Genomic DNA, 15950 nt, shown 5'->3' with positions numbered 1-15950 from the left:
CCAAATAAAATTACTTTCATGAATTTTCAAATAAGCCTACTTAGTGCCAAGCATCTACCCAAGACCATATCCACCAAGCACCAGAACAACAGACCCCCATCCTGTTGTGCTGACAAAAAGGCCCAACAAATATTCAACAAGGAAGAATAGAGGCATGATCCCCACAGCATGTTTTCATTTATTTAGTCAAGAATAACAATTTGAATTGATATAAAAGAGAACTGAAACAAAAACCATCAAATACCATGCCTTCATTTGTTTAGCAGATAAAAGATCAATAACACATTATATTCATGGAAATTCTTTTTTTCATCAGAGCATAAAAAACCAGTTGCATGAACCAAGATGTTTTATAAAACATACCACTACATCTCCATTAGAAAGAGAGCAACAATCAACAATATTTCTTGCCACTCCACCAGAGACACTGGCATTAAAATTTCCTCTATCAATAACAGCTGAGAGAGGAGTCATGCCTTTTGCAGTCTTTCTGGTTTTTGTCACAGTAGACTTCGGAGCAGCCACTCCAGAAAATTGTAGAGATGTTTCTGAAGCACCTTTCTTTGACCAGAGAGGCTCACCTGACTCAGCAATCCGAACAAAAAAATGAGACGACTTAAATTTTTGCAAGAGTATTTCAGTTTGTCTTTTGTGATCTTCCATTCTAAGAAGAGATTCACTAGCAGAAATATCCTTTTGAGAATCAAGCTTCTCTTTTAACAGGTTTTCACCATTCCGATAAGTAGCTTCACCAACAGGATTCACTTCCAGTTTTCCTAATATCGAATTGCTTGCATCTCCAATCTCTCCACTATGGTTCTTTGTGCTTTGCCCTATTCCATTTTTACTCATCATGGCAGCAACCTTAAATGGAGTTATAATTTCTGTCTCCTGCTTAGAGGATGACAGGCATGCCAGTATATGAACTTGTTCACCTGGAGTATAAATAGAGTTCAGGTCCCACAGAACAAGTACAGCACCCTTCAAATCGGAAACCATCGATGCAAGTCAAAACTGAAAGAAACAAGAGTTTCAAGGAAGATACAGCTACCAGGAAAAACAAAGGGGCGATCTAGAGAGCGAAAGGAACATATGTCTGGTGCATCTCTCCAATTATCAGGAAGCCCCTCTACAAGAACATATAAACCAAAGAGAATATCCCATTGATTATATAAACTTTCTCCCTTAGCACATTAAATACAATACACAAGCTAAGAAACAAATGTAGTAAAATTATGTTTTAAGTACAAATCACAAAATAAAATAAAGTAAAATTGATTAAGTAAATGAAAGAGTGCAAAATTTAGAAATATAAAGGCAAACCATTAATTAAATATGAAAATCAAACTAAAGAAGTATAGCACAATAATTCAGAAAACAACATGATACTGGTAAGAAGGATGCAGAAGAACAAATATATTTAATATATATATATATATATATATATATATATATATATATATATATATATATATATATATATATATATATATATATATATATATATATATATATGTATGTATTCTTTAATATTCATGTGAACTTCTCCAGCCAGAAAAACACATGGTCATATTCAGATCATAAACTTATGTCTAGATATCCTTATATTTGGTAAGAATGCCATAATGTATTAAACAAAATAACGGAATTTTAACATGACTTTTTCTGGGTCCCTAGTACGAGTATTCCCCATGGAATGAAGACCTAAATTTTCCCCAAACTCCACACACTCAGATAGAGTGAACTACAGCTAGTTTGTTAACATTTTGAATTATGAAAATAATGAAAACAAAATAATTTGTTGGTCATTCACTTAATTACTCTTATATTTACTTCCCCTTTTCTCCACCCCATTCCACTGAGTCCATCTGAATTAGCTATATAGATAATTAAGTACTAAATAGGTAATCCGCACAAACGATACAAGCATCAAGCTTTGGAGTGATTTATGTTCGAGTTGATTGCAAAGAAGCAAATCAAGGAAATGGATGATCGGAGGAAATGCATAAAAGACAATCCATTTAAGGCTTCCCCAATTTTCCCCAAGAAATTGATTTTTATAACAAGGACAAGGAGTCCTTTAGAGAGAAGAAATTCAAAAAATAAGAAGTAAAAGAAAACTGAGCAGAAAGCAAAAAGAAAAAAGAGCTATCTCAAACCCAAACCCAAGACAAAGGAACTGCAGAAAAAGGTAAAAAATTGGCCTCTCAATTCTTCCATTGCCATAGCTGCTCTCATGTCCAGGAAGGCCAAGCCAAGTGTCCTTTTTTATCAAAAACAAAAATTTTCATTTCATTGAATGGTAAACACAAAGAAAGACAAGCAATCCTTCCAAGATGTACAATTGCTGATCAAGAAGCAGAAACATATACTTCTCCACAAAACCTATAATTATCTATACAGACTGTAAACAGACAAAGTAATGTACATACACTACAAAGCCCTATACACTTGGAGGACAAAAGTCTCTTAACCAAAAAAAAAAGTGTTTTGGAAGGATTTCTTTTACATTTCCTTTTACATTCCCTTGATCAACTTTTGTGTGTTTTGGAAGGATTTCTCATCTTTGTTGAATTTATTGAATCAATATCAATAAATTAGTTTTTTTATCATAAGAAAAATAATAACTATGCTCAAAGGCCACAAAAGATCAGCAGGAATGCCACAAAATCCTTTTGATAATTTTGAGTAAGAAACAATCAATATACACATCTCCATCTACAATGTCATTTCTTCTAGTTCCCTTGACAAAACCTTGCTTTCTTAAGCCTCAAACTGGGTTGGTGTTTTTTTTTTCCCATTTTTGATAGGTAAATGAAGATTGTATTAATATAAAAAAGTATAGACAATGTATACAATGCAACCAAAGGGCAAAAAGGCACAAATACCAAAAAACCAGCAACCGCACCCTACGAAGAGCCTAACCAGTCCACAAAATCTAACAATTGCAAAGAACCATTCCCAATGTACATTCTAACCCAATCCCAAAAAAGAACTTTGAAGTGTTTGGTCTAAGCTTTCACAATTCACAAAGGCTCTCCTATTCCTCTCCCTCTAAATGATCCAAAATAGGGATAAAGGAGCAACCTTCTAAGCTTTTTTCTTATTTTGCCAATAAAGGAGCTGCACCAACTCAAGAGCATCCCTCCCACTAAAGAGTGCATCACCAACTGTACATCAAATAGAGCAAAAATCAACTACCACAAAATGCAAGCTTTCGTACAATGAAGAAGAATATGATCACCCATTTCTTCTTCTACTTTGCATATATAGCATCTATTAGGCATCGTCCAACTCCTCCTTCTAAGCTGACCCTGAGTCAATATCTTGGGCAAAGATGCTTCTCAAGCAAAGACACTACCTCTTACAGGAACCCAAGAGTTCCAAACTGTGCCATAAGGGAATGGCTCCGCTCTCCTGCTTGCCAAGGGGGAGTAGAAAGATTTAACTAAAAAGCTGTCGTTCTTTGTCTCCAACCATACCATAATATTATCAATACCCAAAGAGATAGAGTGATCATGCAACCTCCTCAACAAGACCTTTATCTCCTCCAACTCCCAATCATTCAATTGTCTAATAAACCTAGGGCCCCAACTACCACCATCCTAAACATCCACCATCCAAGCATCTTTTGAACAGGCTATAGAATAAAGATCCGAGAAAGAATCCCTCAAAGGTGTATCCCCACACCACTTATCCTTCCAAAACTTTAACCTATTCCTAGAGCCAACCTTAAAATCTTGAGCTTCCCATCCATTTATGGTTGTCTTCCATACCTCTCTCTCACTTCTTTGGTGTACCACCCCCCATCGTCTTGCTTGTACTTTCCCGCAATTACCCATTCCTAAAGAGGAATCCTTTCACTCACAAATCTCCTAGACCATTTTCCCAAAAGAGCCTTATTAAAAATTGAAAGGTTTCTAAAACCCAAGCCCCCTTTCTGTTTTTCCAAGCAAACAACAAACCAATTCACCAGATGAGGCTTATTAACCAAAGCCCCCCTCCCTAAAGTAAGTCCCTTTGAATCTTTTCTAGTCTAATCGATATATTATGACAATGACAAGACATTATTAGTATATTTGCATGTCTTTGACTCAATGGAGAGACAGGAATGCCAGCATGACAACGAGACTCAAGCTTAAGACGTCCCATCGATTTCAAAACAACAGATGTTATAGTATAGTACATAGTAACATAAAATACAAATAGCAAGGAACGGTTCTGTTCATATTTGAAGCTCAATTCTCACAAGAACAAGAAGGCAGAACTAGTAGGTTCAAGCATTTAGTGTAACAAATAAATCTTAGCCTACTAATAAGCCAAATTAAAGCTTATGAAAAACATGCTCCAATGCAGATACATATATGTGAGTATACTGTATACCCATGCATAAATGTGTTTGTGCAGGTGGACAATCATAGTGCTAGTTAAGTCAATGTAAATTAGAAAACTGAAATAGTGAGGGAATACTGTATGGAATAGATATCCATCCTTCTTCTTCAGTAACATCTGAGATGTTGTCCTGGACAGGAGAGTCTCTTTTTGAACTTAGACCGGCAAAACTGCCATTTTCACCTCCAACTTCATCTTTAACCTCATCCATATAATTATTTGAAAATGATTCTTCAGCAATAAGACCCTCCAAAGTTGATGCAGGTTCTGTCACATGTTGTGCACCCTTCGAAATTTCATGAACAGGTCGCTTGTCTACATGTGCAGTATGGGAAGGTCGCATCAAAAAATTCATTTTCACACCAAAAGTAATGTCTGCAAAATTATAAAAGATGTCTTATAATTGAGATGTTGGATATGTAAAATTATGATAAAAAAGATGAAGTTAACTGATGCGTGAACATGCACCATTGCCATTAAAATATCAAAATAAAAACAGTCAGTACAGAAATTCATAGAAGTAAAATCTTCCATAACTTATAACTAATAGGACTAACAAGAATAACCCCCAGCCCAATGAACTAGAGACTGTGAAGGATCATTTACAACTAGATGTTTGTCATATGCAATAGAGAAAACCACAACCATCAAAATACAAATTTTACAACCAAAGAAAGAAATCAAAGAAGTGACTAATAATTAAAGCACAACTAAAATACAGATTCCTCAAAAGAAAGTTGGTTCAGAAAATAAAAGACAAACAATAATGCTGAGCTGAATATAGTTTGTCATATTTATATTGATGGGCTCACGTAGGAAAAGCTATTGCGAGGATGATGGGTACGAAAGGAATGGTGTCTGTAACCCCTATTTCCGCTTTCAAGGGGTGTTTCTTTGTGGATTCTGTAAGGAGTGCTGAATGGTTCCAAGAGCAAGGAAGATTATTAGTGAGAGGAAGGTCTATTCTCCTGAGGAGATGGTCGCCAAGAGAAAATATGGTTGTTGTTGGAAAATTCAAAAAGGGCTGGTTAGAACTAAAAGGTCTTCCTTTTCACTTGTGGGATGAAGATCAGTTGAAATTCATTATGAAGAAGTGGGGGAGGGTAACGAAGGTGGCATAGGAATCTTTAAAGCTTGTAGACTTGTCAAAGGTGAAGCTATGGGTGGAGATGCTTCCAAATGTCGTGCTACCAGCGTTGCTAGAGGTGGAAGATGGGGCCTGGACATTCACAATCACAGTTACAATCACCGGAGAAGATGAAGAAGACGACATTTTCAGGTCTGAGTCAACCTGTAGCAGGGACGAGTTGTTGAAAGTGGGAGGTTGCGTCTCTCAATGGTCAAAGAATAGGAGGCTTCTTCCCCGGTCACGTTATCGTTTTTCAAGTTCAAACTTGGCGTCCAAAAGGGAGAATGGCTGGGAAGGGAGTCTTCTGGGCCCAGCGGAAGGAAACATTAGTGGGCCCACTATGCCTAAGACCTTGTTTAAAGCCCAACCTGTTAGGGCCCAAATTGGGACGAAAAATTGTGGGCTTCCTGCTGGTCTAGTTGTTATTCAAGCCCACGAGACTGTAGCACTGTCGTCTTCAACGTTCCAGCGCGCAAGATCTTCAGCAAAGGTGGTCCCGCTGTTTGCACACTCTCAAGGTCTAATCGAAGTTAGGGCCGGCAGGGACGAGGCTTTCTCTGAAGAGGATGGTCGGGCCTTCGAGAGAAAGGCCCAATCTCTTCCCAACCCTAGCCCACCTTCAGCCGCAATCGTGGGCTGTAATTTAAAAGGCCGTCGTGGTTGGGCCAAAGAATAGGAGAAACGAAGACCTCTGTTAAGACGGGTTTGTTTCGAAGGGAAGAAGATGCTGCAGTGAGAAAGGAGAAAGCTTCTGAGGTTCAGATGAGAGGCTCTAAGCAGAAGGAAGAGAAGGTCGTTTCAAAGAAGCTATGGACTACCCTTTTTCCTCCAAGTTTCGATCACCGACAAGGACTTCGGAGTTGCAGCGAGCCTTTTTTCCTCGGGAAGACATCATCAGTTAGCGAAGTTTGTCTATTGGAAGAGAATTTCGGGACAGGATCTCAGTTGGAATGAGGATTCAAAGCTAGTCCTCTCTTTCACTGTCAATCATCAAGGAATCAAAAGCGGTGTTCGGGGGAAGGGGCCTCGTCGTCAAGAGGCGAAGCGGCTTTGCGCAATCCCCATTTCGAAGAAGACAAAGAAGGTTTTTTGGGCCGAGTGAGGTCCGATCTTCGTGGTTCATCAGTCACGGATTCACCTTCTAGTCCAGAAATCAGAGGTAAAAGGCTCAGCTTTGAGGGGATTTGTGAAATGCCGGGAGTGGAAAACTTGGAGGTATGCATGTATTCACCTTCTCAACCACCCGAGTCTTCTTCTTTCCCTTCTTGTGGTTTGCACTTCCTTTGTTAAGTCCCTCTGGTCCAAATCTTCCTAGTTTAGTCTCTCTTTCTCAGTCTCCCATGGAAAATCGAGTAATTTCTGAAATTTTTTCTAAAAAAGACGTTGTTGGCACTTTTTATCAAAAATATGTTGGCATTCCTGTCCGTGATGAGGAAGAGACCCAGTTTGCTTTATCAAACTAGATGTCCAAGAGGTTTAACCCTAGTAAGTCTAAACCCAGCTTGCCCAAGGAGGTTTCCAACCTGGTTACAGATAGCCAGGGTGATATTGTGGTCTCTCCATCGGGTGAGTTTCAAATAGATGGCATGTCCCCCAGGAAAATGGCTAAAGTGTGAGGTTTTAAGTTCTCTAGATATTAAGGTTTATTCTAGGAGGAAGAACAGATGGTCCACAGGTATTTGAGACCTGTTGGAACTAGTTTGGTGGTTTAGGGTCTGTGAGTTTCTCCATGAAAATTATCAATTGGAATGTCAGGGGCTTGGGATCAAGGAATAAGAGAAGGGTGGTTAAAGATTTTATGAGGTCAAAGAATCCGGATGTTGTGATGATTCAGGAAACAAAAAAGGTGAAGTATGACAGAAGGTTTGTGGGTAGTGTCTGGACAGTCAGAAATAAGGAATGAGCTGCTTTTCTGGCGAGCGGGGCTTCAGGTGGGATTTTGATTATTTGGGACTCTAAAAAACCGCGTAGTGAGGAAGTAATAGGATCCTTCTCGGTCTCAGTCAAGTTTGCTTTGGACGGATGCGGACCTCTTTGGATATCTGCAGTTTATGGCCCAAACAACCCATCATTTAGGAAGGATTTTTGGGTGGAGCTTTTGGACATTTTTGGATCATTTTCTTTACTCAAATGAGCGGGGGCATCTCTTTCCCCAAGGCCTTCAAGAAGCTCTTCCTAGAAGGACATCGGATCATTGGCCGATTGTTTTGGATACCAACCCGTTCAAGTGGGGCCCAACACCTTTTAGGTTTGAGAATATGTGGTTGCAACATCCTAGTTTCAAGGAGAACTTTAGAAATTGGTGGAGAGGTTTTCAAGGAAATGGGTGGGAAGGTCACAAGTTCATGAGGAGACTACAATTTGTTAAAGCCAATTTGAAAGAGTGGAAAAGGTTTCTTTTGGAGAGCTAAATGAAAGGAAAAAAAGCATCCTCAACGATTTAGCCAACTTTGATGCCATTGAGCAAGTAGGGGGTCTCACTTCTGATCTTTTAGTTCAAAGAGCCTTAAGAAAATGGGAGCTAGAAGAATTAATTTTGAGGAAAGAAATTCATTGGAGACAAAAAGCCAAGGTGAAATGGGTTAAGGAAGAGGATTGTAACTCAAAAAATTTTTCATAAAGTGGCTAATGGCAGACGAAATAGGAAATTTATCAAGGTGTTGGAGAATGAAAGTGGCTTAGTGTTGAATAATGCTAAGAGTATCACAGAGGAGATTTTACTTTACTTTGAAAAGCTCTACGCGAGTCCTACTGGAGAGTCCTGGAGTGTTGAAGGTTTAGATTGGTTCCCTATATCGAAAGAAAGTGCGTCTAGGTAGGACTCCCTTTTCACTGAAGAAGAGATTTCTAAGGCCATTTTTCAGTTGGATAGGGATAAGGCACCGGGGCCTGATGGCTTTACCATTGCAGCATTTTAAGATTTTTGGGATGTGATCAAGGAGGATTTAGTGAGAGTGTTTTCACAGAAGCGGGATTATCAATCAAAGCACTAATGCCTCCTTCATAGTTTTGTTACCCAAAAAAAGTTTAACAAAGAAAATCTCAAACTTTAGACCCATTAGTTTGATCACTAGCCTCTACAAGATAATAGCCAAAGTGCTTTTAGGGCGTCTAAGAGGGGTACTACATGAAACCATCCATTCTACTCAAGGCGCTTTTGTTCAAGGAAGACAAATATTGGATGCGATTCTCATAGCCAATGAGATAGTGGATGAGAAAAGACGATCAGGGCAGGAAGGAATCGTCTTCAAAATTGACTTTGAAAAGGCTTACGATCTTGTGAGTTGGGATTTTTTGGATCACATGTTGGAGAAGAACCCTCAGTCCTAGTTGGAGGAAATGGATGAGTGGTTGTTTGTCCTCGGTATCTTATGCAGTCTTGGTAAATGGAAACGCTAAAGGGTGGTTAAGGCATCTAGAGGCTTAAGACAAGGCGACCCTTTATCCTCTTTTTTGTTTAATTTAGTCGCAGATGTACAGAGCAGGATGTTATTGAGAGCAGAGGAAAGAAATTTGTTGAAGGGTTTCAGGGTGGGTAGAAACAGAATTAGGGTGTCCCATTTGCAATTCGCAAATGATACCATTTTCTTTTCTAACACTAGGGAGGAAGAACTGCAGACTCTCAAGAGTCTTTTGCTAGTGTTTAGGCATATTTCTGGGCTCAATGTTAACCTTGACAAGAGTAATATTTATGGCATCAATCTTGATCAAAATCATCTTTCTTGTTTGGCTGAGTTGCTTGATTGCAAGGCTTTTAGTTGACCTATACTCTATCTAGGTCTTCCTTTGGGAGGGAATCCCAAGGCTTGTGGCTTTTGGAATCCAGTGATTGAGAGAATCTCAAGAAGATAAGATGGGTGGCAAAAGGCTTATTTATCTTTTGGAGGAAGGATAACTCTTATCCAATCTTGCCTCACCCACATGCCCTATTACTTCCTCTCCTTTTTTAAGATACCCGCTTCAGTGGCTGCAAAAATTGAGAGGTTGCAAAGGGATTTTTTATGGTTAGAGATTGGGGAAGGTAAAAGAGATCATTTAGTTAGTTGGGATGTAATGTGTAATCCGAAGGCAAAAGGAGGATTGGGATTTGGGAAGATTTCTCTAAGGAATCTCACTCTCTTAGGGAAATGGTTGTGGAAGTACCCTAGAGAGGGTTCAGCTCTATGGCATCAAGTCATCTTAAGCATTTATGGATCACACTCTAATGGTTGGGATGCTAACACTTTAGTCAAATGGTCACATCGTTGTCCTTGGAAGGCTATTGCACAAGTCTTTCAGGAGTTTTCCATGTTTACTCAGTTTGTGGTAGGAAATGAGGAAAGAATTCGATTCTGGGAAGATTTGTGGTGGGGGGACCAATCTTTGGGATCCCAATATCCAAGACTATTTAGAGTAGTCTTGGATAAAAATATTTCTATTTCTTCAATTCTCGGTTCTACTCGTCCTTTCTCTTGGAACTTTAATTTTCGTCGTAACTTTTCAGATTCTCAGATAGAAGATTTAGAAGGCCTCATGCGGACACTTGATGGTTTGCATCTATCACCTTCAATTTCAGATGCCAGATCCTGACCTTTATCTTCTTCAGGGCTTTTTTCAGTCAAATCTTTTTTTCTAGCCTTATCCCAATTTTCTGGTTCTCCTCCGGTTTTTCCTTCTAAGTTCGTTTGAAATTCTCAAGTCCCTTTCAAAGTGAAGTCTTTTGTCTGGTTAGTGGCACACAAGAAGGTAAATACTAATGACATGCTACAATTGAGAAGACCCTACAAAGCTCTTAGTCCTAATATTTGTATTTTGTGCATGAAGCATGAGGAATCAACAGATCATCTTTTCCTACATTGCTCTTTGACGATGGGGTTGTGGCACAGATTATTTCAGTTAGCCAAGATGGATTGGGTCCCCCCGAGGAGCATTTTTGACATGATGTCCATCAAATTTAATGGTTTTGGTTCATCTAAGAGGGGGATAGTTTTGTGGCAAGCTGCGAGCATCGCTTTAATTTGGGTTGTGTGGCGGGAAAGAAACGCGATGATTTTTTAGGATAAAGCAAGGAATTCAAAGTATCTTTGGGATTCTATTTTTTTCCTTGCTTCTCTTTGGGCTTTCTGTTCCAAGGTTTTTAAGGGGACTCCCCTTAATGTGTTACAACTTGATTGGTTAGCGGTGTGTAATTCCTAAGGATTGGTCTAATTTAGAGTGTTAGCTTGTTTTACTGTGTACTTTCTTGTTTTTGTATTCTTGTAGTTTAGTTTTCTTTGGTGGGAGGATTTCTTATCCTTCTCTTGTACTTCTTTTTTCTATCAATATATCTCTTTGTCGTTTCCTATAAAAAAAAAAAAAATACTGAGAGGCATCCACTATGTAATATAAAATAGAAGCCAAAACCACATCATTTTTCTACTCATGCTTGGCTAGAACACCAATGCAAAACATTTCATACAATTCTTTTAATTTCTATTGAAAGCAAATAAAAGGTTCAATTCTTTTTACCAAGGATTGATTTCAATTTGAAAATCAGAAGGTATCAAGGATTGCCCTATATAACACAAAATTCCTATTCCTATTCTTATGCTTTCTAGTTGAGCCTCTGATATACATAATACCTCAAAAATTAGAAAGAATTGCAATCCCCATCCCACCCATTATTGGACAAACCACCTAGGCACTAGGTCTAATATAAGTAAGATATTCCCATCCTTAGGTTCTCTCTCCCAAAACCCCTTCTAAATCTTAAAATTTCCCAAATCCTTTCGTCAATGTCACCCTACTAGTCTTCTCTTTCATCCTTCAACACTCCAATAAAATATTTTTAAAATACCTAAAAATTCTCCAAATGCCCCTTACAAATTCCATCCAAATTTGGATCCAAAACTAAACCCAAATCAACCCATCAAATACTTTGAACATCTCTAACCATAATTCCCATGATTTTAGCCCCAAAACCATCTGAAAGCACAAAAGCACATACTTTCCTATCAAAATTGTCACCAATTTACACAAAGTACAATGCTATCAGATTTCCAAAATACGAATATGAAAAAAAAAAAAAAAGATGACTACTTGAGTTCAGTGAGTCTCAATCAGCTAAAACTCCAATGACCGACACTCTAGCTCATTCAACCTCCTTCCTACTACCTTAACTTTCATTATGTACCGTGCTTGATCATGTGATCTACAAGAATCAAAATGAAAATTTTCTTTTATTTTCTTTTCTTTGTGATTCATGTTATGTATCAATTAGGGTCCTAAAACAAGAAGAAGAAGAAGAATTAGGATTAGGGCTATCTAGCAGAGAGGCACACCAACAATTCTTTGCTTTGCTTTGACAACAGTGAAACAACCCACTTTCTTAGATTTAATCAAATCTATTTTATTACATGAAAATACTTTTACTTTTCATATTTCTTACTTGCCCCCTAGCCATCCTATTTGGTCTTTTAATGATCATTCTTCAAAAGAATTACACAACAAAGAAGATTTTGTTGCTGTTTTTATTAATGGATGCATTCCACTATTTAATCTAGGATTATTAAAGATTATCCTTGTGATGTGATTCTATGGCATTCAAATTAAGATGGATTACAAGATGGATTAAATGATGGAAACACTTTTGGAAACAAATTAAGTAAAGATATCAAAAGCAATTTTGGTTGTGCTTTGATTAACAATTTTAAGAAAGCAATTCTAATTGTTATAATGAATTTTTTATTTTCCTCTATCTTGTATTTTAATAGTGCAATTTCTTGGACGTTTTAGTTTTTTATCCTTTCATTACATGATTGTAGAATAGATAATAAAAAGTCTACACAACAACCTTCTATGAAGGGTTCATGAGACTCCCAAATTTTGAAATTAAGAAAAGTCCTGGTCTTTATGGGTAACTTTTTATTTCTGCCTTTATTTAGATGTTAAATATAAGCCAAGGTTAAAATTACTTTGCACTAGAAAGCAGCATTTTCTTCACATTGATACCATGCAACTTTCATTAAACATGAAAAAAATTTCACATAAGCAGAAAATTGATTTGCGTTAAAAAAAAATGACATTGTTCTTACTTTTATATTAAGACCCTGTTTGAATAGGCTTCTTAGACATCATAAACTCTTCTTTAGGCTCAATAAAGGTTTATATACCTACCCAACGTAATTTTATTTAAAGAGCCATTGGCATAAAAATAACGTAATATGGAAGGCAGGAAAATATTACTTCTCATAAAAAGCCCTTTAAGGCTTATTCAGGAAACTATTTTATTTTCAATGAAACTTTCATAATACCATTATTGTCCCCTTAAGATTATGACTTCAACTTCAGCTTTAACTCCCTGCTAAAGCCAAAAAACAAAAAAGGAACCCAAACAAAGCTTAAGTTTTTCTTTTTAAGTCAAGAAATCTTTTATTAAAATTATCAAAAAAATAAACACAGTTCTGCTTGAAATAAAGGTTTTGGTTTATCAAAAGCCAATCCAGGTAGGTCTTAAAGAGTTATCAGGATGGGATAGGGAAGTTCCTTTTTGCGATTTTTCAATAAATAAAAGACAACTGTGAAAAATGTGATTAAAGGTTAAAACACTGCATTGGTGCATATATGATGTCATTAACTTGATAAATTGGGTCCAATGGAATCATAGTCATTGCCCAAGACCTAATACAAAAAAGACCAATATCAAAAATGTGGTTAGCATGAATACTTACTTCCAATGACTTTAACATAAAAAGACCAGAATAAAAGTCCTTGAACAAGGTATAAACATCATAGTCAACAAGTTAAAACTCTCAAACAAAAGTATGCTAACGATAGCCCTAAGAATCATCCCATATATAAATAATTCATATCTATATATCAATACTATACGGATATCTATACTATATATAAAACTATGAAGTGTTTGTAAACGTTTTTTTCTATATTATGTAACTTTGATTGTTATAATTTTTATTATTTTTTGCAACTAGCAGTGCTGCTCTTGAAAATCTCTCATGTACTTTTCATTGCTCCCTGTTGATGGGGTTTTCTTTGCCTTTATTGCCTTCACAATGTTCCTTCTGGTCAGAGTGTTAATGCCTAAAAAGTTTGCTGTCTGCCTTAGTATTGGCCAATTGGGTGCACATTCGTTGTTGGCCTTATTATTGGCCTATTTGGTGTGCACTCAAGGATTCAAAAGCTATTTTTGTTTCTTCTATCTTGATAACTAGCACAGTTTTGCCAATCTTCTATAAGAATTTTTTATTCCTTTTTAATAGGCAAGCCAAGATAGAGATAGAAAGCACATAACAAAAGGTCAACTTATGTAGATAAGGAGTATAGAAGATGTAAAAAAGAAAAAAGAAAAAAGAAAAAAGAAAAAAGGAAAAACACACACAGAGACACAGAGCAAACAGCTGCACAAAGCCAACTAGCCCCAGTTTATACTATCAATGAAATATAGTAATGTGCCATTTGGGATTCCCAAAGGTGCCCTTGACCACTCCATGAAGGACTTGATAAAGAACTTCAGATTTTGATCTGAAAGCTCCTCCTTCTTGAAGGCTCTACCAGTGCGTTCTTTCCAAATACACTAGAACAAACAGAGAGGGCTATCCACCAGACATTTCTCCGCTGTCTACCTATGCCTGCAGCTTTCCCATAAAAAGCTTCTTAACTGACTCTGGAAATACCCATTGCATCCTGAAAATAGCCAATAAAAAATCCATAGCAACCAAGTTTTACCACATTGAAGGATAATTTACTGGTTCATTGCTAGATTTACAAAGAATACATATATTCACCGAAAGTGATCCTTCCCTCATCAGGTTGTCAAGGGTTAAAATCTTAACTGATACCACATCCTAGGCAAAGAAAACCACTCTCACAAGTGCCCCAAACCTCTTTCTCAAAGAAGGGTCTCTATTTAGACTTCACCTGTAACCTGTCCCTGTTCCTTACCTTCCACCAAAGTTTGTCCTCCCCTTCACCATATAAACTCACCTCATGAATGCAGGCCTCTAACTCCCAATCATGCATATGCCACTGCAAGCTAAAACACCACTTACCACCTCTAACTCCAGTCTCCCAAAAATCACTGACTGCCATATCTTTGGCAAAGGCAATTCCAAAAAAGAGTAGGAAAAATCTACTTTGAAAGAGCACTCCCCTACCCACCTATCTAAACAAACTTAGTCCTCAAACCATTTCCGACTTAGATGAAGGTTCTAACACTGAATCATCACTCCCTTTTTGATGTCTTTCCACAAACCCATTCCAAAAGCCTCTCTCACCTCATGCACGCACCATTCGTCATCCCCAATCTATTTCTCCAAATTTGCCTTAAATTACCCTCTTCCTAGTGATCTATCTGGTTACTAAGAAAATAGAGCAAAACAAGAAACTAACATTTTCATTCCTAAATTTTTTTTTGATAAGTGCATTTTCATTTCTAAATCATCTCTATTTTATGCTTCCAGAAAAATAGAGTTCAAAGTTTTTAGCAATATCATTGGAAATTTAGAAGCATTCAAAGAGAAACCCCAGCCCTCTCTTTGCTTACCGAGAATTGAGAAATAAAAGAAAAAACATTGTCGTGCCTATGTGATCTCTCAAATTTTGCTTCCAACCATGAGCCAAATAATCAGTGAGCAAAGTGGCACTTTTCTATATTCCAGAATCCTCAGTGGTGAAAATTTCGCACCTAGAGATTCTAAACCAAAAGTCTTTTCATACCAGAAAATCCCAAATAGCAAAGACCATCAATCTAACAAAAATTTCATTCTGAGCTCTAATCCAAACCTGCAATAGTTCCACAGCTGTTCAAAGAGAAACACTACAATTTAGAACCTACAGCAATAGCATTCCCAAGTTATTAAGCACTCAAGACTAAAACCCGAGCCCTCCCTTTGGTTACCAAGAAAATGAAGAAAAATAAAAGAAAATCCATATTTTGTTTCCAGTGTTATCTCTCTCAGCTTCTTTGCTAACAAGAATCCAAAATCCAAAAAAAAAAAAGAAAAAAAAATCTCTGATCGACTCAGCCAAAGAGTCCATATTTACTGTTCAAAATTTTCCTTCATGTTCTCAGCATCCAATTGTATCTAACCTTGATTCAATTGGGACTAGAGATTGGAGCAGTACCTTGATCTCAGAGTCCAGATATCCGATCGAAACGCAGCGTCTGGAGGAAGAAATGATTGAATGAGTTTGGTGTAAATGGAGATCTGGGACGCAAGCCTCAACTGTCGAGTGTCCAACGTAAGTCTAGCAATTGAAGGTCATATTGGGCCTAAACTGGGCCGGCCCAATGTTTTAACTATTGGGCTCTAACTGGGCTGATGCTGCAAGCAGGGTCATTGGTTGATGCTAAAAGTCTGACCCAAGTTCATCCCAATCTGACTTTTCGAGCTTCTCAAAGTTCTCAAAAATTACGAAATAAAAAATATATTAAAAAAAATTATTTTTCCGT

General features: G+C 37.4%; 1 protein-coding gene across 1 annotated transcript in view; it reads right to left on the bottom strand.

Annotated features, from left to right (window-relative positions):
* LOC100254494 (uncharacterized) overlaps positions 1–15729 on the bottom strand; it is a 30072-nt gene extending 14343 nt beyond the window's left edge. The window contains exons 1-5 of the mRNA XM_019225465.2: positions 15623–15729; positions 15281–15297; positions 4471–4767; positions 1052–1129; positions 364–935 (exon numbers count right to left, since the gene is read on the bottom strand). Coding sequence (XP_019081010.1) covers positions 364–935; positions 1052–1129; positions 4471–4747 — 927 coding nt within the window. The 5' untranslated portion in view covers positions 4748–4767; positions 15281–15297; positions 15623–15729. The remainder of the gene's footprint in view (positions 1–363; positions 936–1051; positions 1130–4470; positions 4768–15280; positions 15298–15622) is intronic.
* Positions 15730–15950: the final 221 nt, after the last annotated feature.

The sequence above is a fragment of the Vitis vinifera genome, chromosome 2, assembly GCF_030704535.1.
Source record: "Vitis vinifera cultivar Pinot Noir 40024 chromosome 2, ASM3070453v1".
Classification (NCBI taxonomy): domain Eukaryota; kingdom Viridiplantae; phylum Streptophyta; class Magnoliopsida; order Vitales; family Vitaceae; genus Vitis; species Vitis vinifera.
This window is presented reverse-complemented; position numbering and strand designations above follow the sequence as displayed.